The sequence below is a fragment of the Somniosus microcephalus genome, chromosome 9 (assembly GCF_052327205.1).
Source record: "Somniosus microcephalus isolate GS21.2 chromosome 9, FLI_Smic_1.0, whole genome shotgun sequence".
NCBI lineage: Eukaryota > Metazoa > Chordata > Chondrichthyes > Squaliformes > Somniosidae > Somniosus > Somniosus microcephalus.
In genome coordinates this window covers 230,226,284-230,250,328 of record NC_140995.1, presented here as the reverse complement: position 1 = coordinate 230,250,328, position 24,045 = coordinate 230,226,284, and the positions used below count along the sequence as shown (strand labels likewise).

General features: G+C 49.5%; 1 protein-coding gene across 1 annotated transcript in view; it reads left to right on the top strand.

The window, feature by feature from the left end:
* Nucleotides 1-24,045, top strand: part of parp1 (poly (ADP-ribose) polymerase 1) — a 75,222-nt gene that overhangs the window by 18,031 nt on the left and 33,146 nt on the right. The window contains 7 exon segments of the mRNA XM_085997990.1: nucleotides 6,063-6,156; nucleotides 7,335-7,451; nucleotides 8,019-8,195; nucleotides 16,179-16,311; nucleotides 17,437-17,577; nucleotides 20,270-20,515; nucleotides 21,718-21,786. Coding sequence (XP_085854116.1) covers nucleotides 6,063-6,156; nucleotides 7,335-7,451; nucleotides 8,019-8,195; nucleotides 16,179-16,311; nucleotides 17,437-17,577; nucleotides 20,270-20,515; nucleotides 21,718-21,786 — 977 coding nt within the window.

Here is a 24,045-nt window from a genome sequence, read left to right as displayed (position 1 = left end):
CCATGCATTACCATAATGATTAGGTGATCGTGAAACCATTACCTGCATATTTTCTATATTATAAACCATTCAGTGAACTGTGACTTCTTTATTTCAAACTGCCAGGCCAGGACATCACTTTAAACTGTGTACGTGCCTCGCTCGGGATTGGTGTAGAATGTACGATGTGTTAATGTCTTTTCAAAAGTAAAGTATAATAATGTGACCCACTGTATGAAAGATTGCTTGCTCTGGTGGAACCTGTCGAGACTCTGCTGGAGTCAGAACGGTGCTGTATCAGAGTAAGTCTCCCGGGACAACAGAATAAAACAACTGTTGAACTCAACCAGTATTCGACTCAGTGTTTGTACTGAACCAGATTGAGGGCAAAAGAATCCGTTTCAACATCTGGAACTCACTGCCTGAAAGGGCAGTAGAGGCAGAAACCCTCATCACATTTAAAATGTACTTGGGTATGCCCTTGAAGTGCTGTAATCTGCAAGGCTGCGGACCCAGAGCTGGAAAGTGGGATTAGGCTGGATCGCTCTTTTTATGGCCGGCGCGAGGGCCCGAATGGCCTCCTTCTGTGCTGTAAATTTCTGATTCTTTGAGGGACTTCAGTTATGTGGAGAAACTGCAGAATCTGGGATTGTTCTTGGAGCAGAGGTGGTGAGAAGAAGATTTGATCGAGGTGTTCAAAATCATGAGGGGTTTTAATAGAGTAGATGGGGATAAACAGTTTTCAGTGGCAGGAGGGTCAGTAACCAGAGGAGACAGATTTAAGATCATTGACAAAAGAACCAGAGGGGACATGAGAATTTTTTTTATGCAGCGTGTTGATGTGATCTGGAACGCACTGCCTGAAAGGGCGGTGGAAGCAGATTCATTAATAACTTTCAAAGGGAAATTGGATAAATACTTGAAAAGGAAATATTTACAGGAATATGAGGAAAGAGCAGGGGGAGTGGGATTAATTAGGAGAGCTCTTTCACCGAGCCGGCACTGGTACGATGGGCCGAATGGCCTCCTGTGCTGTAAGATTCTATGAATTATACTGACGAACGCAGCAACAGAGCTTCCGCCCCCAGTGACTCATTGCTTTAAAGCACCAAGTGACCCGGCCCGGCCCTCAGCCTTCCAGACGAGGACCTCGGATTAAGCACAATGTCCTCCGTGGCTCAGTGTAGTAGCTCTCTCACCTCCGAGTCAGAAGGTCGTGGGTTCACGTCCCTACTCCAGAGACTTGAGCACATAATGCAGGCTGACACTCCAGTGCGGTGCTGAGGGAGTGCCGCACTGTCGGAGGTGCCGTCCTTCAAATGAGACGTTAAACCGAGGCCACAGCACTATTCCGAAGCCTAGATTTTGTGCGCGAGTCTCTAAATTGGTGCTTAAACCCACGACCGTCTGCTTGAGCTGAACGTCCAGTCCTTCCCCAAGATCCACCTCCGAGATACCATCCCTCCCCTCCCCGACCTCGCCACCGTGACTGTCGCCAGCAGGCTGGTCTTCTCCAGCACTGCCCTGCCCCTGTCTCCCGAGCTGCACCCTGTGTAAATTGCATCACAGGTGGAGCCCGCAAGCCTACACCCAGTTCCGCCATCTCCCAACCCACGACTGAGTGGGGGAGTTCTCCCCGGTGTCCTGGCCAGTATTTATCCCTCAACCAGCAACATTAAAACCAGATGACCTAGTCATTGCTGTTTGTGGGAGCTTGCTGTGAGCAAAATAACTGTCGCCTTTCCTACATTACAACAGTGACTACACTTCAAAAATGACTTCATTGGCTGTAAAGCGCTCTGGGACATCCTGAGGTCGTGAAAAGGGCTATCGGAAAGCAAGTCTTTCTTTTATTTTAACCTCAGAAAATGCTGGAACTACTCAGCAGGCCAGGCAGCATCTATGGAGAGAGAAACAGAGTTAACGTTTCAGGTCTGGGACCCTTCGTCAGAACTGGAAGATGTTAAAGATGTAACCGGTTTTAAGCAATTTGCCAGGGATAAAGGAGGTACTTGCTTAAAAACTCTTCATCTCTTACATCTTCCAGTTCTGACGAAGGGTCATCGACCTGAAACGTTAACTCTGTTTCTCTCTCCACAGATGATGCCTGACCTGCTGAGTGTTTCCAGCATTTTCTGTTGTTATTTCAGATTTCCAGCATCCGCAGTATTTTGCCTTTTATGTTCTTTAAGCTCCACTGGCTCCCAGTCATTGATCAAAGTCCTTATTTACGGAACGCTCCATAGTCTCTCTCCATCCTACGGTGTGCAACCTCCTCCAATCCTACGTCCCAGCTTGCACCCTCTGCCCTTCTGGCTGGACTCCTTTGTGACCCAGCTGCCCGTCGCAACCCCCCAGCCTGCAAAAGCCACCTCAGAAGCTAGCTGTTCGACCAAACTTTCAGTCACCTCACCTTCCGTCTCTTGGACCCTCCCCTCCAGCGCGCGCACCTGGGACCTTTCACTATTAGTGTTGGGAGTTCACGTTGATGGGTGTTGGCAGGCGGTTTGACCATGGGGGGAGGAGGGAGTCGACAGGCACCCAATCCCATCCTCCCTACCTATCGAGAGCAGGAGTCCCAGCTTTTTAATTTTCCCATTCCGAGCCTCCCAGACCCGCCACCCCCCCCCCCCCCCCCCCCCCAACTTAGATCAGCTCACTTGGCACTTGGTGGGGGACGGCGGGAGATTTTTTTCATTTATTAATTCTCGGAGAGTTGGATGACGCCAGCAAGGCCAGCATTTATTGCCCATCCCTAATTGTCCTCGAGAAGGTGGGGGGTGACAACTGCCTGACCTGCTAGGCCACTTCAGAGGGCAGTTAAGAGTCAACCACATTGCTGTGAGTCTGGAGTCACATATAGGCCAGACCGGGTAAGGACGGCAGATTTCCTTCCCTAAAAAGGACATTAGTGACCCAGATGGGTTTTTACGACAATCGGATAGTTTAGAGGTCACCATTACTGATACTAGCTCTGAGCTCCCCGGGTCTTGGCGCTCCCTCACCTGCACTGACCGTCTCTCCGGTCCGCTCGCTTGTTGCTTGGCGTCTTTCCCTTGCGCGTCGGGGAGATGTTGTCGTTGCGAGGAGGAGGTCTCGGTTGCGCGGCCTGCTGTTCTAACTGTGACTCGGGGGTGTCTGCTCCAGGAGGCCGCCCTTTTTAAGGGCTGGTTTCCAGGCGAGAGGCTGCGGGTGACGTGAATCCGAGCGGGCACTGTCCTGTGGCCTGCCTGAGATAATGACATCACTGGAGACGTGGGGGAAGGACCCTGATCATTAGTGAAGGATCTGTGTGGTTTTTTTAATTAGTAGCAATGGGTAATTTTGCCTTTTCTTCCTCCCCCCTCCTTGTGAGAACAAGTTCCCTGTGAGTTTGTGTTCTGAGACTGACGATGCTGCAGGTGCTGGAAATCTGAAATTAAAGTAGAAAAAAGCTGGAAATATTCAAATGGGCCGGGCATCTGTGGAGCGACCGCAAAAAAAAGGTCAATGTGTCAGGTCTTTGCCTGACACTTCGTTACATGTTCTGAGCAATTCCGACACTATCGCACACACAAAGACCTCCTCGACAACATTGAGGTGTTCCGGGGACCCCCTGCCCGTATTGACCTGCTCCCGGGGACCCCCTGCCCTTGTTGACCTGCTCCTGGGGACCCCCTGCCCGTGTTGACCTGCTCCCGGGGACCCCCTGCCCGTATTGAGGTGCTCCCGGGGACCCCCTGCCTGTATTGAGGTGCTCCCATCAGTATACTTCCGCCGTCTCACTAGGGAGTCTGTTCCATAGATTGACCATTTGCTAACTGAAATAATGTTTCCACGGATTAGTTTTGAATTTACCTCCTTCCAGTGCAAGCCGTGTCCTCAGGTTCGACTGTCCTGGACAAGGTGAAACAGCTCATCATGGTCGACATTATCCAGTCCCTTTAGAATCCTAAAAACAGCAATCATCTCACCAGACATTGCTCTCTGTACAACACCTGGCAGTGAGTTAACAAACAGAGAACAGCAGTTCAGGGAGCCCCCTCGCTGGACCCCATGTGGTCTGAGGGGGATCCCAATTTGGAAACCTACGTGTTAAAGGAACATTGCTGCCTGGTGTTGATTTAATTGAGAAGTGTGAAGGTCTGGGAATAACCTGTTGGTCTATCGGTGCTCACTGTCTAGGGGCTCGCGCGTGAGGAGTAGCCTTGTGGGATGAGGCACCTGTGGAATCTACCTCAGCAAGCGGTCAAATCCTTCGGGAGAAGTGGGGAAGGCAGGAAATTGGTGGGACAAGCGGCTGCCGTGGCCTGGAGCTCACAGTGGAGGAACTGTGCTTGCTTTTTTTTACCTTCGCACCGCCTGTATTCAGATTGACTATGTGTGATTTACGTCAGCCATGGCTCAGTGTGGTAGCACTCTCGCCTCTTGAGTCAGAAGGTCGTGGGTTCAAGTCCCACTGCAGAGACTCGAGCACAAAAATCGAGGCCGACATTCCAGTACTGTACTGAGGGAGTGCTGCAGTGGCAGAGGTGCCCGCTGGCCCATCCGAGGAGCCTGCGGGTGTAACACTGCCCTCGAGCTGCCACAGCAGCCTCGTACCTGGCAGCAATGGGCATGAGCTATTCCCGCCTGTGCTTCACTCCAAACTCTGATTTCCCTCATTTTAATTTATAAACAAATCAAAATGTTCAGTTTACATGTTGAAAAATCCGGTGACATCACTGGCTAGTCTCCTGCAGCATTGCTCAAGGCCAGTCAAGCATTCACTGCTATCTCACTGGATGTGGTCAACAAAGTGTGACGGGGTAAGTGTGACAGGAAGTGAGTGTGACGCTTGCAGGATATGCTATACGCGGGTCTTTTAATGTATAATTCCAACACACTTTGTTACTGATGCAAAAATATACTTTTTAAGGGGAAATCACACAGACAGGCACACACAGGGACATGCACAGAGAGAGAGAGAGAGACATAAAGAAAGCCAGGCATTTCATCCTGGATTCTTCTGGCCTGGAGTCTGGTATTTGCGAGGAATATACTGGCCTCGAATGGAGCTCGTGAACCTTCAGCCGCTGCCATTCTTTGCGTCCCTGCAGGGAGTGTTTAAGCAGTGCTCTTAAAAGGACAGGCCCGGTTAGTAGCCAAACGTCACAGCCGTGCTTCAGATCCCCATCAGCAACACCACAGGGGATCCTTTAAGAAAAGATGTAGAATTGGAGTGCTTCATCTGTGCTTCCCTAAACCTCTCCGCCTCGCTCTTCTCCTTTAAGACACTCCTTAAACACTACCTCTTTGACCAAACTCTTGTCCTAATATCTCCTTATGTGGCTCGGTGTCAAATTTTGTTTGATAATGGTCCTGTGAAGGATGTTTTACTACGTTAAAGGCGCCATATAAATGCAAGTTGTTGTAACTAAATGGATTGGGAATGTGAGTGAGTGCCCCCCGGTGGCTCGGTGAGAAACTGCAGCAGCTGGCGTGATGCTGACCCAGACAGACCAGGAGAGCCTGCGATTGAGGCAGGGATCAGGGACCTAACTGGTCTCGGCGTCCCGGGGGGCAGGGGGTGGGTGTTTAAACAGTCAGGATTGCCGCCCCTGATTGCTGTCAAATGAACAGCGCTCGAAAGTTATAGACTTGGAATTGAGAAATTTGCAGGGTTGTGGAGAAAGAGCAGGGGGAGTGGGACTAATTGGATCGTCCTGTCACAGGGCCAGCACAGGCACGATGGGCCGAATGGCCTTCGGTGCTGTATGATTCTAGCTGGGTGCAGACAGGATTGGGCTCAGACATGCTGGTCACTGTAGGCCACACTGCAGGCTACGCGTGAAGCAGGCTGTGACTGTAGGGGTGGGGGAGAGTGAGGTGCGAGGGGGCATCTGACACCTTGTGGCATTGGGTGCCCGCGGCGGCTGTGCCCCAACAGTGAGTGGGTGCCCGCGGCGGCTGTGCCCCAACAGTGAGTGGGTGCCCGCGGCGGCTGTGCCCCAACAGTGAGTGGGTGCCCGCGGCGGCTGTGCCCCAACAGTGAGTGGGTGCCCGCAGCCAGGAGGGGAGGCGAGGCTAGACCCCCGAGTTTAATTCATCACTTTATTCTGAAGGAAAAGAAAAGGCGACGAGGTCGATGGGGAAGCAACAACCAAGAAGAAAAAGAAGAAGGAAGCGAAAATATCAAAGCAGGAGAAGGAGCTGAAGGTTTGTGTGGGGGGGGGGGGTGGCGTGGGGGGGCACTGTGGCTTCAGTGACACCCGGGACTGACCACTCGTCCATCAATCTGGGATTGGCCATTCCACAAAGGAAAACTCATTTGCATCAGAGTAACCTTCCCTATTTCCCCTCTGTATCCCTCTCTGCCCCCCCTTCCCCTCTGTGTGTCTGTGTCTCTCTCGCCCATCAGTCTCTCTCTATCTCTCCCCCTCTGTGTGTCTCCTTCGCTCTCGCCCATCTCTCTCTCTCTCTCTCTTCCCCCCCCCCCTTTGTCTATCTCCCCCTCTCCCGTGCATATGTGTGTCTCTTTCCGCCCCCCCCCCCCCCGTGTCTCTCGCTCACTTTCTCTCTCACGAGCGCTCTCTTTCACTTGCTCTCGCTCGCTCACTGAGTGTACAGTCTCTTCCTGACTCCCCAAAGCCTTTCCACCATCTACAAGGCACAAGTCAGGAGTGTGATGGAATACTCTCCACTTGCCTGGATGAGTGCAGCTCCAACAACACTCGAGAAGCTCGACACCATCCAGAACAAAGCAGCCCGCTTGATTGGCACCCCATCCACCACCTTAAACATTCACTCCCTCCACCACCGGCGTACCGTGGCTGCAGTGTGTACCATCTACAAGATGCACTGCAGCAACTCGCCAAGGCTTCTTCGACAGCACCTCCCAAACCCGCGACCTCTTCCACCTAGAAGGACAAGGGCAGCAGGCACATGGGAACACCACCACCTCCAAGTTCCCCTCAAGTCACACACCATCCTGACTTGGAAATATATCGCCAATCCTTCATCGTCGCTGGGTCAAAATCCTGGAACTCCCTCCCTAACAGTACCTTCACCACACGGACTGCAGCGGTTCAAGAAGGTGGCTCACCACCACCTTCTCAAGGGCAACTGGGGATGGGCAATAAATGCTGGCCTTGCCAGCGACGCCCACATCCCGTGAATGAATAGTTTAAAACAACTCTCTCCATCTTGTGTTCTCTCTCACACGCTATCTCGTTCACTCACACTCTCCCTCGCACTCGCTCTCATTCTCTCCCTTGCTCTTGCTCTCTCGCACTCTCCCTCGCTCTCCTTCTCTCCCTTGCTCTCTCGCACTCCTTCGCTCTCTTCCTCTCGCTCTCGCACACTCTCCCTCTCACTCCCTCTCATTCTCTCTGCAGGAACAGAGCCAGTTGATCTGGAGTATGAAGGACGAGTTGAAGAAGTGCTGCTCCACTAATGACCTGAAAGAGCTTCTGATCGCAAACAAGCAGGAGGTCCTATCTGGAGAGTCGGCCGTAAGTCGCTTTTGTGCTGCTTTTGTCTGTCAGTTCAGACTCGGTGAGCTCACACGGAGGGGGTGAAATCTGGAACTCTTTCCACCTCCCACCCCAATAGGCTGGGGGTCACTTGGAGCTTTCAAGACTGAGGCTGATAGATTTTTATTAGGGAAGGGTATTAAGGAATATGGAGCAAAGCGCTTGGAAAGTGTTCCCTCTGGATAAGGAGGGCCCGAACCTTGGCTGATGGGCCAAAGTGGAGCCCAGGCCCTGTGTGTGTTTCTGTAGCCATTGGTTTGTCCTGTTTGAGTGGTGTGGCCCTGGAGGTTTGGATGGGAACTGGTCCCCAGCACTGTGGCCTCATTAGTGGACAAATGGTAACTCCATGGAGTGTTGGTATCAGCAGCCTGGGATAAGGTGGTAACAGGGATTAACGGGAGTGTGTGTGTGTGTCGGCCTTTGTATTAATGGCGTTTAGGTTGTTGCCGTGGGGATGGAGTGAGCTGACTGCGGGATGGTTGAGTTCTGTACCCCCTCCCCCAGGACGGTCTGCTGCTCACGTGTATCTTGCTCTCTCGTGTGTAGATGCTGGACCAAGTGTCTGACGGCATGGCATTCGGTGCCCTGCAGTCCTGCGCACAATGCAAAGGACAGCTGGCCTTCAAAGGCGATGCCTACTCCTGCACGGGCAACATCACCGCCTGGACCAAGTGCAGCTTCAGCACCCAGACGCCCAACCACAAGGACTGGGTCACGCCAAAGGTACGTGGCGGCGCTGCCGTAACGGGAATTCTGTTTACGCTTGTATGAGATGCAATTTTTTTTTGTTCCATTAGGTGTCAGAAGATCGTGGGTTCAAGTCCCACTCCAGAGTCCAGCGCAGTGCTGCACTGTCGGAGGTGCCGTCTTTCGGATGAGACGTTAAACCGAGACCCCGTCTGTCCTCTCAGGTGGACATAAAAGATCCCATGGCACTATTATGAAGAAGAACAGGGGAGTTCTCCCTGGGGTCCTGGCCAATATTTATCCCTCAACCAACATCACTAAAACAGATTGGCCCAGAAATTCGGGTTGGGGGCTTCCCACGGGTGCAAGCCCCCAATCTGCACTTACCTTGCGTGCCGGCCGTTGAGCTGTGGGCCTGCGTTGAATTCCGATCTTGGGCCTCCTCCAACTGCCGGCGCGCAGTGCTTGCATATCCCAGGGGCGCAGTTAGTTCGATGCGTCCCCCTGGGATCACATGGGCCAATCAGAGCAGGGAATGCTCCATTCATAAGTCTGACAGGAAGTGCTGTCAAGACTTATAAATACTACGGCCCCAAAATAGCACTAAATCTTCAAATACATTTTTTAAAAACACATTTTTTAAATAAACTATAAATTACATTAAATAACTATTTTAAACAATGGCCCAGTAATTCGGGTCACAACGCGTGAGTACGGACGGGGTACTCGCGTGAGCCCGATGGAAGTGTCGGTTTTCAGCACGCACAGCACGTGCGCGGAAAACCGGCATTTCCTTTCCTCTGAACCAAGGGGTTCAGAGGTCAAATGCGTGCGCGCTGAAATTCCTTTTTTTTTTAAAGGTTTGCCCGTGCGCGAAGGCCTCATCTTTTTACGAATGAAAAAAGCAGACTTAGTTTAACTTAGTTTTAAAAGGTAAGTGGTCTAATAATTAAAGTTAGAAATGTTTTTCCACAGGTATATTATTTTTAAAGACTTTACAGTAAGGTAAGTATTTTTAGAGCCAATTTGTTCAAAAATTTGAATAATTGTTTAAATTAGTTTTTTACAGTTATTAATAGTTCATTTTAATTAGTGGGATTTTTTAAAACTTTTATTTGAAGTTTAAGTACTGTTTTGGGCACCCGGAGTTTTCATGAGTTTGACATTTCTTACTATCAAACTCATGAATGAACTTTTGCCCAGTGCTCACGTGATCCCAGCCGGCTCATCGCACTAACTACGCCGCTGGATCACGCACGCACAGCGCGCCGGGAGCTGAACCGGGCCAGTGACAGGAAATCCACGCAGGGCCAGGCTTCAACTGTCGGCGCGCTAGGTAAGTGTAGGTCGGGGGCTTGCAACCGTGGGAAGCCCCCGACACCAATTTCTGGGCCAATAATTTAAATTTTTGAGAAAAATTATTTTATTTTCTAACGGGGCTAAAAATAAACTTACCTTGCTTTAAAGTATTTAAAAATAATAAACCTGTGGAAAAAATGTTTTAATTTTAATTAATTCATCACTTACCTTGTAAAAAGCAGGCCTTGCGCCTGGTTTTTACATTTCTAACTTCTGCAGACTTACCTTCCCAGGAAAACCTGTTTTTAAAAAAAAAAAAACTAAGTTTGATGCGCACGCGCAGCCTCTCCCGCGCACGCGTTCGACCTCTGAACCTCTTCGTTAAGAGGAACGGAAGTGCCGGTTTCCCGCGCATACGCAGTGCATGCAGGAAACCAGCACTTCCATCGGGCCTACGGGTAAGTACCCCGTGCGTACTCACCCGTGGAGACCCGAATTTCTGGGCCAATACCTGGTTATTTGTCACATTACTGTTTGTGGAACCTTGCTGTGTGCAAATTGGCTGCTGCAAAGGAAGAGTTGCATTTATATGTTGTCTTTGCAGCCCTTGCACTTGTCCAACAGGTTCGAAGCTCTTACTCCCTGTGGGGACAGGAGCAGGGACCGCAGGGAGGATGAGTAACCTGGCCACAGCACCGTGGAGCAGGGGGCCATTCAAGTGGGGGGAGTTAAAAGAAATGTTATAGTGGTAGGGGATAGTATCGTTAGGGGGATAGAGTTCTTTGCAGCCGAGAGCGAGAGTCCCGAAGGCTGTGTTGCCTGCCCAGTGCCAGGGTTAAGGACATCTCCTCTGGACTGGAGAGAAACTTGGAGTGGGAGGGGGAGGATCTAGTTGTCGTGGTCCATGTTGGTACCAACGACATAGATAGGACAAGGAAGGAGGTTCTGCTGAGGGAGTTTGAGCAGCTAGGGGCCAAATTAAAAAGCAGAACCACAAGGGTAATAATCTCTGGATTATTACCTGAGCCACAAGCGAATTTGGCTAGGACAAATAAAATTAGAGAGTTAAATGCGTGGCTCAAAGACTGGTGTGGGAGAAATGGGTTTTGCTTCCTGGGACACTGGCACCAGTACTGGGGCAGGAGGGAGCTGTTCCGTTGGGACGGGCTTCACTTGGCCAGTGCTGGGACTAGAGTCCTGGCGGATCATATAACTAGGGCTGTAGAGAGGGCTTTAAACTAACTAGTGGGGGGGTGATTCCTAGAGAGCAAATAATAAAAATGACAACAGAGAAGGTCATAGACTTAGGTAGCAGTGGGGAAATTAAAAACCAGAGCGTGTCAGGAAGGGGCAGAAGGTATGGAGTAAAAGGTAAAGTTCTCTATCTGAATGCACGTAGCATTCGTAACAAAATAGACGAGTTAATGGCACAAATAACTACATATGGGTATGATCTTGTGGCCATTACAGAAACATGGCTGCAGGGTGACAATGCCTGGGAATTAAACATACCAGGTTATTTAACGATCAGGAAGGACAGGCAGGAAGGAAGGGGAGGTGGGGTGGCTAAAGGAAGGAATCACTGTAATACAGAGAAATGATATTGGGTCAAAAGATCAGGATAATGAAACAGTTTGGGTGGAGGTAAGGAATAATAAGGGGAAAAAAACACCAGTGGGCGTAGTCTATAGGCCTCCGAACAGTGGCAACTCTGTTGGACGGAGTATCAATCAGGAAATAGTTGAGGCTTGTAATAAGGGAACATCTATAATTATGGGGGATTTTAACTATCATATTAATTGGACAAATCAAATTGGGCAGGGCTGCCTTGAGGATGAGTTCATTGAGTGTATTAGGGATGGGTTTCTTGAGCAGTATGTAACTGAACCGACCAGGGGGCAAGCAACCTTAGATCTGGTCCTGTGTAACGAGATGGGATTAATTTAAAAAGTCCTAGTAAAGGATCCCCTTGGAATGAGTGACCATAACATGGTTGAATTCTATATTCAATTAGAGGGTGAGAAGGTTGGATCTCAAACAAGCGTGCTAAGCTTGAATAAAGGAGACTATGAAGGTATGAGAGCGGAATTGAGTAAAGTGGATTGGGAAAATAGATTAAAGGGTAAGACGATACATGATCAGTGGTGTACATTTAAGGAGTTATTTTACAACTTCCAAAAAAATATATTCCACTGAGAAGAAAAGGGTATAAAAGAAAAGACAGCCATCCGTGGCTAAGTAAAGAAATTAAGGATAGTATTCGACTAAAAACAAGGGCATATAAGGTAGCCAAATCTAGTGGGAGGATAGAGGATTGGGAAAACTTTAAAAGACAGCAAAAAATAACAAAAAGATTGATTAAGAAAGGGAAGATAGATTATGAAAGTAAATTAGCAAAAAATATAAAAACAGATAGTAAGAGTTTTTATAGTTATATAAAAAGAAAAAGGGTGGCTAAAGTAAATGTTGGTCCCTTAGAGGGTGAGACCGGGAAATTAATGGTGGGAAATATGGAGATGGCAAAAACACTGAATGAATATTTTACATCAGTCTTTACAGTAGAAGACACTAAGAATATCCCAACACTGGACAAACAGGGGGCTAAAGGGGGGGAGGAGCTAAACACGATCAAAATCACTAAGGAAGTGGTACTCGGTAAAATAATGGGACTCAAGGCGGATAAATCACCTGGACCTGATGGCTTACATCCTAGGGTCTTGAGGGAAGTGGCGGTAGGGATTGTGGATGCATTGGTAATAATTTTCCAAAGGTCCCGGCAGACTGGAAAACTGCTAATGTAACACCCTTATTTAAAAAGGGCAGTAGACAGAAGGCTGGAAACTATAGACCGGTTAGCCTAACATCTGTGGTAGGTAAAATTTTGGAGTCCATTATTAAGGAGACAGTAACAGGACATTTGGATAATCATAATTTAATAGGACAAAGTCAGCATGGTTTTATGAAGGGGAAGTCATGTTTGACAAATTTGCTGGAGTTCTTTGAGGAAGTAACGTATAGGGTGGATAAAGGGGAACCAGTGGACGTAGTGTATTTAGACTTCCAAAAGGCATTTGACAAGGTGCCACACAAGATTATTGCTTAAGATAAAAAATCACGGGATTGGGGGTAATATTCTGGCATGGATAGAGGATTGGCTATCTAACAGAAGGCAGAGAGTTGGGATAAATGGTTCATTCTCAGACTGGCAATCAGTAACTAGTGGTGTTCCGCAGGGGTCAGTGCTGGGTCCCCAACTCTTTACAATCTATATTAACGATTTGGCGGAGGGGACCGAGTGTAACATATCAAAGTTTGCAGATGATACTAAGATGGGAGAGAAAGTAGTGAGTGAGGAGGACATAAAAAACCTGTAAGGGGACATCGACAGGCTAAGTAAGTGGGCAGAGATTTGGCAGATGGAATACAATACTGGAAAGAGTGAGGTTATGCACTTTGGCAGGAAAAATCGTAGAGCAAGTTATTATCTTAATGGCAAGAAACTGGAAAGTACTGAAGTACAAAGGGATCTGGGGGTCCTGGTGCACGAAACTCAAAAGGTTAGTATGCAGGTGCAGCAAGTGATTAAGAAGGCCAATGGAATGTTGGCTTTCATTGCTAGGGGGATAGAATATAAAAATAGGGAGGTATTGCTTCAGTTGTACAAGGTATTGGTGAGACCGCACCTGGAATACTGCGTACAGTTTTGGTGTCCATACTTAAGAAAGAACATACTTGCTCTCTAGTCAGTACAAAGAAGGTTCACTCGGTTAATCCCGGGGATGAGGGGATGGACATATGAGGAGAGGTTGAGTAGATTGGGACTCTACTCATTGGAGTTCAGAAGAATGAGAGGCGATCTTATTGAAACATATAAGATTGTGAAGGGGTTGGATCGGGTGGATGCGGGGAAGATGTTCCCGATGATGGGTGAAACTAGAACTAGGGGGCATAGTCTTTAGAATAAGGGGCTGCTCTTTCAAAACTGAGATGAGGAGGAACTACTTCACTCAGAGGGTGGTAGGTCCATGGAATATGCTGCCCCAAAAAGCTGTAGAAGCTACATCATTACATAAATTTAAAACAGAAATAGACAGTTTCCTAGAAGTAAAGGGAATTAAGGGTTACGGGGAGCGGGCAGGAATTTGGACATGAGTCTAGGTTCGGATCGGTCATGGCCCTGTGGGTAGCGGAGTGGGCCCAGGGGCCGTGTAGCCTGATCCTGCTCCTATTTCGTGTGTCTAATTCTGTTAGATTCAGGAGATGGTTCTGTGATAGTGGATTGGCGGTTAGGATCAGATCAGCCATGATCTTATTGAATGGCGGAGCAGGCTCGAGGGGCCGATTGGCCTACTCCTGCTCCTATTTCTTATGTCTTTATAGGAAGTCACAGAGTGCTTTACAACCAATGAAGTGTAGTCACTGTTGTAATGTAGGAAACGAGTGGGCCAATTTACAAGGACTACACTTCAAAATGGCTTCATTGACTGTGAAGCTCTTTGGGACATCCTGAAGACTATATAAATGTAGGTTCGTTCCTATGAGTGGAGAGGGCTACCAGGGTTAAGTAATGGACTCTCTTCTCCATGTCAGCTTGGCTCAGTTAGTAGCATTCTGGCAGAGGGTCGAGGGTTCAAGGCCTGGGCCTTGAGCACATAATCTAGCCATAGCACTCCAGCAGCTGCACTGTCAGAGGTGCCGACTTCTGTGAAAGGTGTTAAGCCGAGGCCTCATCCGCCCGTTCAGGTGGATGTGAAAGAAGTGTTTGAAGAACAAGAAAGATGTATTTTTATTTGAAGAGGAGCTGGCAGTTCTCCTGGTGACTTGGCCAACATTCGTTTCCATTTATTTTTATTGTATGGGCTTTTATCTTGAAACCATTTTTTTCCTATTGCTTTCGAACTGCCGTTGCACAGAATATTTCCTTTGACTTTTGACCAGCAGTTGCTGTGTGACCATCTCCTGCCACTGGATGGCAGTGTAAGCGGCATGGAGTGCTGTAGTATCGCTCTTGGCCAGGAGATGGCGGTGTGCTGCTGTACCGGGAGCGTCCCCTAGTGGGCAGCAATGAGTGCTGTCACATTTGACACAGTACCACACTAACAGGGCACGCGGTATCGTGTGTGTAATCAACTGTACAAAGCTTTTGGTGGCTCAGGAGTTATTCCTACTGATCATGGCACAAAACCCAGTAAGTCCCGAATCTGAAGCTTTGGTTCAGAATAACTGTCAGTCACTGCTGTAGCCTTCAGCTCTGCTCACTAGCGGTGCTCTCTGCTCACTCATGGTAAGAGCTGAGGGAGTGAACGAGCTACACGGGAAAAGCCCACAAGTGTTCGCCTTTCTCGAAGTTTTAAAGTAATTGCTAAAAGAACCAGAGGCGAGATGAGAACTTTTTTTGCTCAGCGAGTTGTAGTGATCTGGAATGCACTGTCTAAAAGGGTGGTGGAGATTCAATAGTAACTCTCAAAAGGGAATGGGATCGATGCCTGAAAAGAGAAAATTTGCAGGGCAATAGTGAAAGGGCTGGCGAGTGGGATTAACTGGCGAGTGGGATTAACTGGCGAGTGGGATTAACTGGCGAGTGGGATTAATTGGCGAGCTCTTTCAAAGAGCTGCACAGGCACGATGGGCCGAATGGCCGCCTCCTGTGCTGTAAGATTCTATCACGCGCTCTCACTCTCCCGTTGCTGAATTTTGAGCATCCCTTTGGTTTTAAGTCTCCGTTCCAAACATTCTCACTTTTCTAGACAGTGAAATTCTTTGCTAATATCTGTTACAAAGTTACTCTTCAATCTTAAATTTAGGTCCTATTGCGTGCTCATTTTTTTTTAATGCTTTTCTTGAGGTGCGACAGTTTAATTGTCTGGTGCCAGTATTTGCACGGGTCTGGTAGTGTAGTGGTTAGGTTACTGGACTGGTAATCCAGCGAACTTGAGCTCACATCCCACCAAGGCATTTTAACAACTTGAATTCAGGTTAGAAAACAACGCTGGTATCAGTAACATTATCCGTGAAGCTGTTAAGATTGTCGTTAAAAAAAAGTGCAACTGGTTCACTCATGTCCTGCAGGGAAGGAACCCGCCGTCCTTACCCTGTCTGGCCTATATGTGACTCCAGTCCCACACGAACTGTGGTTGACTCCTAACTGCCCTCTAATGTGGTCTAGCAAGACACTCGGTTGCACGAGGGATGGGCAATAAATGCTGGTCTTGCTCGGTCACTGGAGGTTCAACGATGCCCACATCCCGAGAATGAATAAATTAAAAACTTGTGATTTGAGATTGCGACGTCTGCGTTACTTAGTCCCCTGTCCATTTTCTTGCTACCTCTCCTGAAGATTGTTTCTATGACGGTAGTCAGGCTTTAGAGGCCGGTTTTGCATCCCCCCCTCCCGCAGTAACAAGGCCCCATGGCGAAGATTGACGCCATGCGACCGGGTAGGTTTTCTATTGCAAAATGGCCTCCCCCGCCCCGCCGGTCTCAAAGTCCTCGTGGGGACGAGTGACTTTGACTGCTGCAATCCTACAGTGGGTTAGAGGCCTGGACTGTCTCCTCGCAGTCTGGACGGGCCTTGTCCGGCCTCGAGTTACAGTGACTGATCTCGGCCTGGAGCCCAGCGGTCTCTTCCTGTGCAGTCACGGCCTCCTTTATCCCCCCCTTTGCCACTCGCTCTGTGTGTCTGCAGGATTTGCCTTCACCTGTGGAATTTGTGATTTCCAGGAATTCAGCGAGATTCCCTACCTGAAGAAGTTCAAGTTCAAGAGGCGGGTCCGGATTTTCCCGCCCGCCCCTCCGGCTGCCAGCACTGAGAATTCCAGCTCCGCTGACGCCGGCGCTCCCTCGGAGGTCATAGGTAAGCAAGCCGAGGGCCCGGGATCGCACTGTGCCCCGAAACCCAGGATCGCTGTGTGCCTCACAGCCCGGGATCGCACTGTGCCTCACAGCCCGGGATCGCACTGTGCCCCGCGGGCCCGGGATCGCTCTGTGCCCCACAGCCTGGGATCACACTGCCTCGAGACCCGGAATCGCACTGTGCCCCGTGGCCCGGGATCACACTGCCCCGCGGCCCGGGATCACCCTATACCCAGAGACTCGGGATCGCACTGTGCCCTGCAGCCCGGGATCACCCTATACCCAGAGACTCGGATCGCACTGTGCCCCGCGGGTGTGGTGGAGTCTGGCTGCTGGCTCTCGATTCTACACCAGAGCCAATTGAGGGAAGAGGAATTTGGAACTCGGGGGGGGGACAACTGCAAAGAAATATTTCAACTGATGGGGAGGGGTTTAAAAAAAAATCCATTTTGCCGTTTTTTGAGGTGATTTCTGTATTTAAAACCCAGAGTACAGATACACCTTTGAAAGTAGGGCCGCAGGTGGGAAAGTTCTGTTTCTGAATACTGAGCGGAGCAGCAATGAGCGCCTTTAATGTAGTAAAACGTCCCAGAGTGTTTCACAGGAGCGTTTTCAAACAACATTTGACACCGAGCCATGTAAGGTGATATTAGGACAAATGAGCAAAAGCTTGGTCAAAGAGGTAGGTTTTAAGGAGCGTCTTAAAGGAGAGAGTGGCGGAGAGATTTCGGGAGAGAATTCCCGAGCTTCGGGCCCAGGCAGCTGAAGGCACGGCCGCCAATGGTGGAGTGAATCTGAAAACGACGCGAGTTAGGCGAGAGATGGGCTGCTGCCTGCCGATTGCGGAATTCCGTTACATAGAGGGCCATTCGTAGGTGCACCGTGGATTCCCCAGGGGGGGTAGGAAGACAAGACCTGGGCCAGTTGCGAGGGTTTTGCCTTCCCTAGCCCTTGAGGCCAGTCATAGGCTCCACGTGGGCCTGTAATCATCTTAGCTAAGCAGCGACTGGCGTTTGAACCGGGGACCTTCCTAGGCCAGTCCAGCATCATCGGAGCCACCTGTGGGAGGGCGGGGGAAGCCTTTACTAGTCATATGTGCTGTCACACTTTTCTTCTTCCTCCCTAGGCCAACCTCTGACTAAAATGAAGGTCATCCTCCTGGGAAAACTTTCAAAGAACAAGGAGGAGATGAAGAGCCAGGTGGAGAAGCTCGGAGGGAAGACCACCGGGACAGCCAGCGAGGCCAAGCTGTGCATCAGTTCAAAAAGTACGGTGACAGCCACAGGGGTCTTTAATTCAACACTGAGCGCACGGGCTGATTTAACAATCTGTTGAACAGGTTAAATGTGAGAATTTACTGAGGAGCAGTGGATGGGACACTCTCTCTCTCTCTCTCTCATTCTCTGTGTCTCTCTCTCTCATTCTCTGTCTCTCCCTCTCTCTCATTCTCTGTCTCTCTCTGTCTCTGGCTCACTCCCTCCCTCCCTCTCTCCGGCTCTATCCTCATACTGCAAACGGCACCGCTGCTAATTCGGGACTAATTTGACAATCTCCCTCACAGAGGCCGCAGATTGATTAGAGCGGGCATTTCAAAATGTCACACCGGCACGTCAGGGGAGACTCTGCTGGGATTAGAGATGCGGCTCATTGTTGGAGTAGAAATTTACTGTCTAACCCGTGCTGTACCTGCCCTGGGAGTGTTTGATGGGACAGTGTAGAGGGAGCTTTACTCTGTATCTAACCCGTGCTGTACCTGCCCTGGGAGTGTTTGATGGGACAGTGTAGAGGGAGCTTTACTCTGTATCTAACTTGTGCTGTACCTGCCCTGGGAGTGTTTAATGGGACAGTGTAGAGGGAGTTTTACCCTGTATCTAACTTGTGCTGTACCTGCCCTGGGAGTGTTTGATGGGACAGTGTAGGGGGAGCTTTACTCTGTATCTAACCCGTGCTGTACCTGCCCTGGGAGTGTTTGATGGGACAGTGTAGAGGGAGCTTTACTCTGTATCTAACTTGTGCTGTACCTGCCCTGGGAGTGTTTGATGGGACAGTGTAGAGGGAGCTTCACTCTGTATCTGACCTCGTGCTATACCTGCCCTGGGGGTATTTGATGGGACAGTGTAGAGGGAGCTTCACTCTGTATCTGACCTCGTGCTGTACCTGCCCTGGGAGTGTTTGATGGGACAGTGTAGAGGGAGCTTTACTCTGTATCTAACCCATGCTGTACCTGCCCTGGGAGTGTTTGATGGGACAGTGTAGAGGGAGCTTTACCCTGTATCTAACCCGTGCTGTACCTGCCCTGGGAGTGTTTGATGGGACAGTGTAGAGGGAGCTTTAATCTGTATCTAACCCGTGCTGTACCTGCCCTGGGAGTGTTTGATGGGACAGTGTAGAGGGAGCTTTACTCTGGATCCTGTTTCAAGGTATGTGTAACACTGGCAAGGCTGGCATTTGGTGCCCTTCTCAGTGCCCTGGTGGGCATCTCCGAGACCCGTTGCAATGCTTGTCTCAGTGTTACCCGCGCAGTACCTGACCCGGGGCTTGTAATGGGAAAGTGATCCATTCCCCAGCACTTCAACACCCCTTGCCTCAATCGAAACAAAATATAAAACAGCTATAAAATTTAAATTTTGTTTTGCAAAAATTTCTGGAATTTTTTTGTGCCTCAGGAAAAAAAAATCCCGATTCTTGTGCCTTGTGTGGCTGAGGCCCATGTTTGGTAGTGCCTAAAAAAACATAAGAAATATGAGCAGGAGGAGGCCATTCAGCCCCTCGAGCCTGCTTCGTCATTCAATAAGATCATGGCTGATCTTCTACCTCAACTCCACTTTCCTGCACTATCCCCATATCCCTTGATTCCCATAATATTCAAAAATCTATCGATCTCTGACTTGAATATACTCAACGACTGAGCCTCCACAGCCCTCTGGGTAGAGAATTCCAAAGATTCACCACCCTCTGAGTGAAGAAATTTCTCATCTCAGTCCTAAATGGCCAACCCCTTATTCTGAGACTGTGACCCCTGGTTCTAGACTCCCCAGCCAGGGGAAACATCCTCCCTGCATCTACCCTGTCAAGCCCTGTAAGAATTTTGTATGTTTCAATGAGATCACCTCTCATTCTTCTAAACTCCAGAGAATATAGGCCTAGTCTACTCAATCTCTCCTCATAGGACAATCCCCCCATCCCAGGGACCAGTCTGGTGAACCTTCGATGCACTCTCTCTATGGCAAGTATATCCTTCCTTAGGTAAGGAGACCAAAACTGTACACAGTACTCCAGGTGTGGGCTCACCAGGGCCCTATATAATTGCAGTAAGACATCTTTACTCTTATACTCAAATCCTCTTCTAATAAAGGCCAACATACCATTTGCTTTCTCATTTGCGTGCTGTACCTGCATGTTAACTTTCAGTGATTCGTGTACAGCGACACCCAGGTCCCTCTGAACACCAACATTTCCCAATCTTTCTCCATTTAAAAAATAGTCTGCTTTTCTATTTTTCCTACCAAAGTGGATAACTTCACATTTCTCCACATTATATTCCATTTGCCATGTTCTTGCCCATGCACTTAGCCTGTTTCTATCCCCTTGAAGCCTCCTTGCATCCTCCTCACAACTTACATTCCCACCCAGCTTTGTATCATCAGCAAACTTGGATATATTACATTTGGTCTCCTCATCCAAATCATTGATGTAGATTGTGAATAGCTGAGGCCCCAGCACTGATCTTTGCGGTACCCCACTAGTTACAGCCTGCCAACCCAACAATGACCCGTTTACTCCCACTCTCTAGCAGCTAGCCACTGGGAGGGGCTGGAGAGTTAACCGATCACCACCTTGGACCAGTAGATGGAGTTGAGGTAGCGGAACAGGCCCAAGGGGCTGAATGGCCTCCTGTTCCTAATGTCCTTTGCTGGGGGTTTTTTCCTGAACGGTTTTGACTTGTGACTTTCCTACAGAGGAGTTGGACAGAATGACCAAGAAGATGGAAGAGGTGAAGGCGGCCAACGTCAGGGTGGTTTCCGAGGACCTCCTCGTCGATCTCCAGTCGGGAAAGAGCCTGCAGGAGCTGCTGTCGGTCCACGGGATCTCGCCCTGGGGGGCTGAAGTCACCGCCGAGGTCGTCTCCGATCCACCCGCCGCCGGGAAATCCGCCGGGAACAAGGCTGTGAAAATTTCCAGTGGCAAAGTCAAGCAGGAGGAAGGTAACGGAGGGTCAGCCAGTTAGATAAAGACTTACATTTATATAGCACCTTTCACGACCTCAGGATGTCTCAAAGTACTTTACAGCCACTGAAGTACTTTTTGAAGTGTAGTCAATGTAGGAAACGTGGCAGTCAATTTGCGCACAGCAAGCTCCCGCAAACAGCAGTGTGATAATAACCAGATACAGGAAACACTTTTTTTTTTTATCCGGGACTGGCGTGGTGCCGGTTTATCAAAAAGTCCGGATTACCGAGAGGTATAGTAAAAGGTACGAGAGCTCCGTACATAGCCACAGATCCAGGCATCCCTGTTGCATAGCAACAGGTGCAGGAACCCCGACCACAAGATCCAGGCATCCCTGTTGCATAGCAACAGGTGCAGGAACCCCGGTTACACGGCCACAGATCCAGGAACGGCCACTAATATGAAGTAAAACTTACCTGAACTTATTCCTGAATTTTGCCGTTTAACAGAGATTTCCGGTTATTTAGGTGCCGGTAAATCGAGAGTTTCCTGTAATATGTTTTACTAATGTAATAAGGGATATGGATCAAAGTGGGTAAATGGAGTTGAGGTACAGATCAGCCGTGATCTAATTGAATGGCGATACAGGCTCGAGGGACTGGGTGGCCTACACCTGTTCCTGTGATCTTGGCTGAGGGATAGATACTGGCCAGACGCAAAGTGCCGTGGGATCTTTTATATCCACCCGAGAGGGCAGACGGGGCCTCAGTTTAACATCTCATCCGAAAGATGGTACCTCTGACGGTGCAGCACTCCCACAGCACTGCGCTGGAGTGTCGGCCTAGATTTTTGTGCTCCAGCCCCTAAAGTGGGACTTGAACCCACGACCTTTTGAATCCGAGGCAAGACCCTACCCACCGAGAGCAATTTAGGAACTTATAAAAAAAAATTGTCATTAATTCTCGTGATGTGGGCGTCGCTGGCAAGGCCGGCATTTATTGCCCATCCCGAGTTGCCCTCGAAGGTGGTGGGCCGCCGCCTTGCACTGCTGCGGCCCGTGTAGTGAAGGTGCGCTCTCGGTTCTGCCTTGCAGTGGTTTTGATCCAATTGGAGAGGTTTGCTAGACCTCTTCAGAGGGCACTTAACGAGTCTGAAAATACTCTTCAATTTCCTGCGGAGAATTGGTAAACGTGAACAGTATCGCCATGAAAGTCAGCCAGGTTTGATTCTCTTACAGGTTCCAGCAAGTCTGAAAAGAAGATGAAGCTGACGGTTAAAGGAGGAGGTGCGGTGGATCCTGACTCTGGTATGTTGGAGCCCGAGTACTATCACCAGCTGCAGATATCTACATAGAAAAGTAGGAATTTCTGGACGAAGGTCCATCCAGTTCGCCTTCTACCATCCTGGTAGTCGCACACTACAACGATAATGGAGTTGTTGACTAATATCAATCAATCGCTATCAATTATCCTACACCAGACATGAGGAGAGGGAAACCCCCAGTGGTGGAGAGCTTTGGGAACCAGAGGTCCAAAGTCACCTGTTGCTCCCGAGCACGCTGTACTCGCCACACGTCATGTCTCAAATTACTGAGAAAATCCTTTTGTTTTTTATTTCCCCATCTCCGCTCTCCCTCCTAAGACCTAAAATTGGGCTTTCCAAAGCTTGCACATGTGAAGGGCCACTAAACTGCCCATCACAAGGGTGGGAGGCCTCGACCCCAGCAGCTGCTCTCTAAACCTGTGGGGGGGAAAAGTGGGTCCCCTATGCGGTCAAAAAACTGGCCAGGGCACCGGGGAGAGCTCATCTTTGCTCAAAAAATCACAACGGCACAGAAGGAGGCCATTCGGCCCAGCGAGTCCGTGCCAGCTCTCTGTGGAGCAATCCAGTCAGTCCCATTCCCCGCTCTAACCCCGTAGCCCTGCAAGTTTATTTCCCTCAGGTGCCTATCCAGTCTCCCCTTGAAAACATGAGTGTCTCCGCTTCCACCACTTCCGTCGGCAGCGAGTTCCAGGTCCTCACCACTCGCTGCGTAAAAAAGTTTTTCCTCACATCCCCCTGTATCTCTTGCCCAAAACCTTAATTCTGTGTCCCCTAGTCCTTGTACCATCAACTAGTGGGAACAGCCTTTCCCCGTCTAGCCTATCCAAACCTGCCATAATCTTGTACACCTCTGTCAAATCACCCTTCAAACTCATTTGCTCTAATGAAAACAAATCCAGCTTCTCCAACCTGTCCCTGTAGCTAAGATCCCCCATCCCCGGAACCATTCTGGTAAATCTCCTCTGCACCCTCTCAAGGGCCTTCACATCCTTCCTAAAGTGTGGTGACCAGAACTGGACGCAATACTCCAGTTGTGGCCTAACCAGTGTCGTGGGATCTTTTACATCCACTGAGAGCAGGCGGGGCCTCGGTTTAACGTCCCATCCGAAAGATGGTACCTCCGACTGTTGCAGCACTCCCTCAGTACTGCACTGGAGTGTCGGCCTAGATTTTTGTGCTCCAGCCTCTAAAGTGGGACTTGAACCCACGACCTTTTGAATCCGAGGCAAGACCCTACCCACCGAGCCATGGCTGACACCGAGGGCAATTTAGGAACTTATAAAAAAATTTTTGTCATGAATTCTCGTGATGTGGGCGTCGCTGGCAAGGCCGGCATTTATTGCCCATCCCAAGTTGCCCTCGAAGGTGGTGGGCCGCCGCCTTGCACTGCTGCGGCCCGTGTAGTGAAGGTGCGCTCTCGGTTCTGCCTTGCAGTGGTTTTGATCCAATTGGAGAGGTTTGCTAGACCTCTTCAGAGGGCACTTAACGAGTCTGAAAATACTCTTCAATTTCCTGCGGAGAATTGGTAAACGTGAACAGTATCGCCATGAAAGTCAGCCAGGTTTGATTCTCTTACAGGTTCCAGCAAGTCTGAAAAGATGAAGCTGACAGTTAAAGGAGGAGGTGCGGTGGATCCTGACTCTGGTATGTTGGAGCCCGAGTACTATCACCAGCTGCAGATCTCTACATAGAAAAGTAGGAATTTCTGGACAAAGGTCCATCCAGTTCGCCTTCTACCATCCTGGTAGTCGCACACTACAACGATAATGGAGTTGTTGACTAATATCAATCAATCGCTATCAATTATCCTACACCAGACATGAGGAGAGGGAAACCCCCAGTGGTGGAGAGCTTTGGGAACCAGAGGTCCAAAGTCACCTGTTGCTCCCGAGCACGCTGTACTCGCCACACGTCATGTCTCAAATTACTGAGAAAATCCTTTTGTTTTTTATTTCCCCATCTCCGCTCTCCCTCCTAAGACCTAAAATTGGGCTTTCCAAAGCTTACACATGTGAAGGGCCACTAAACTGCCCATCACAAGGGTGGGAGGCCTCGACCCCAGCAGCTGCTCTCTAAACCTGTGGGGGGAAAAGTGGGTCCCCTATGCGGTCACAAAACTGGCCAGGGCACCGGGGAGAGCTCATCTTTGCTCAAAAAATCACAACGGCACAGAAGGAGGCCATTCGGCCCAGCGAGTCCATGCCAGCTCTCTGTGGAGCAATCCAGTCAGTCCTATTCCCCG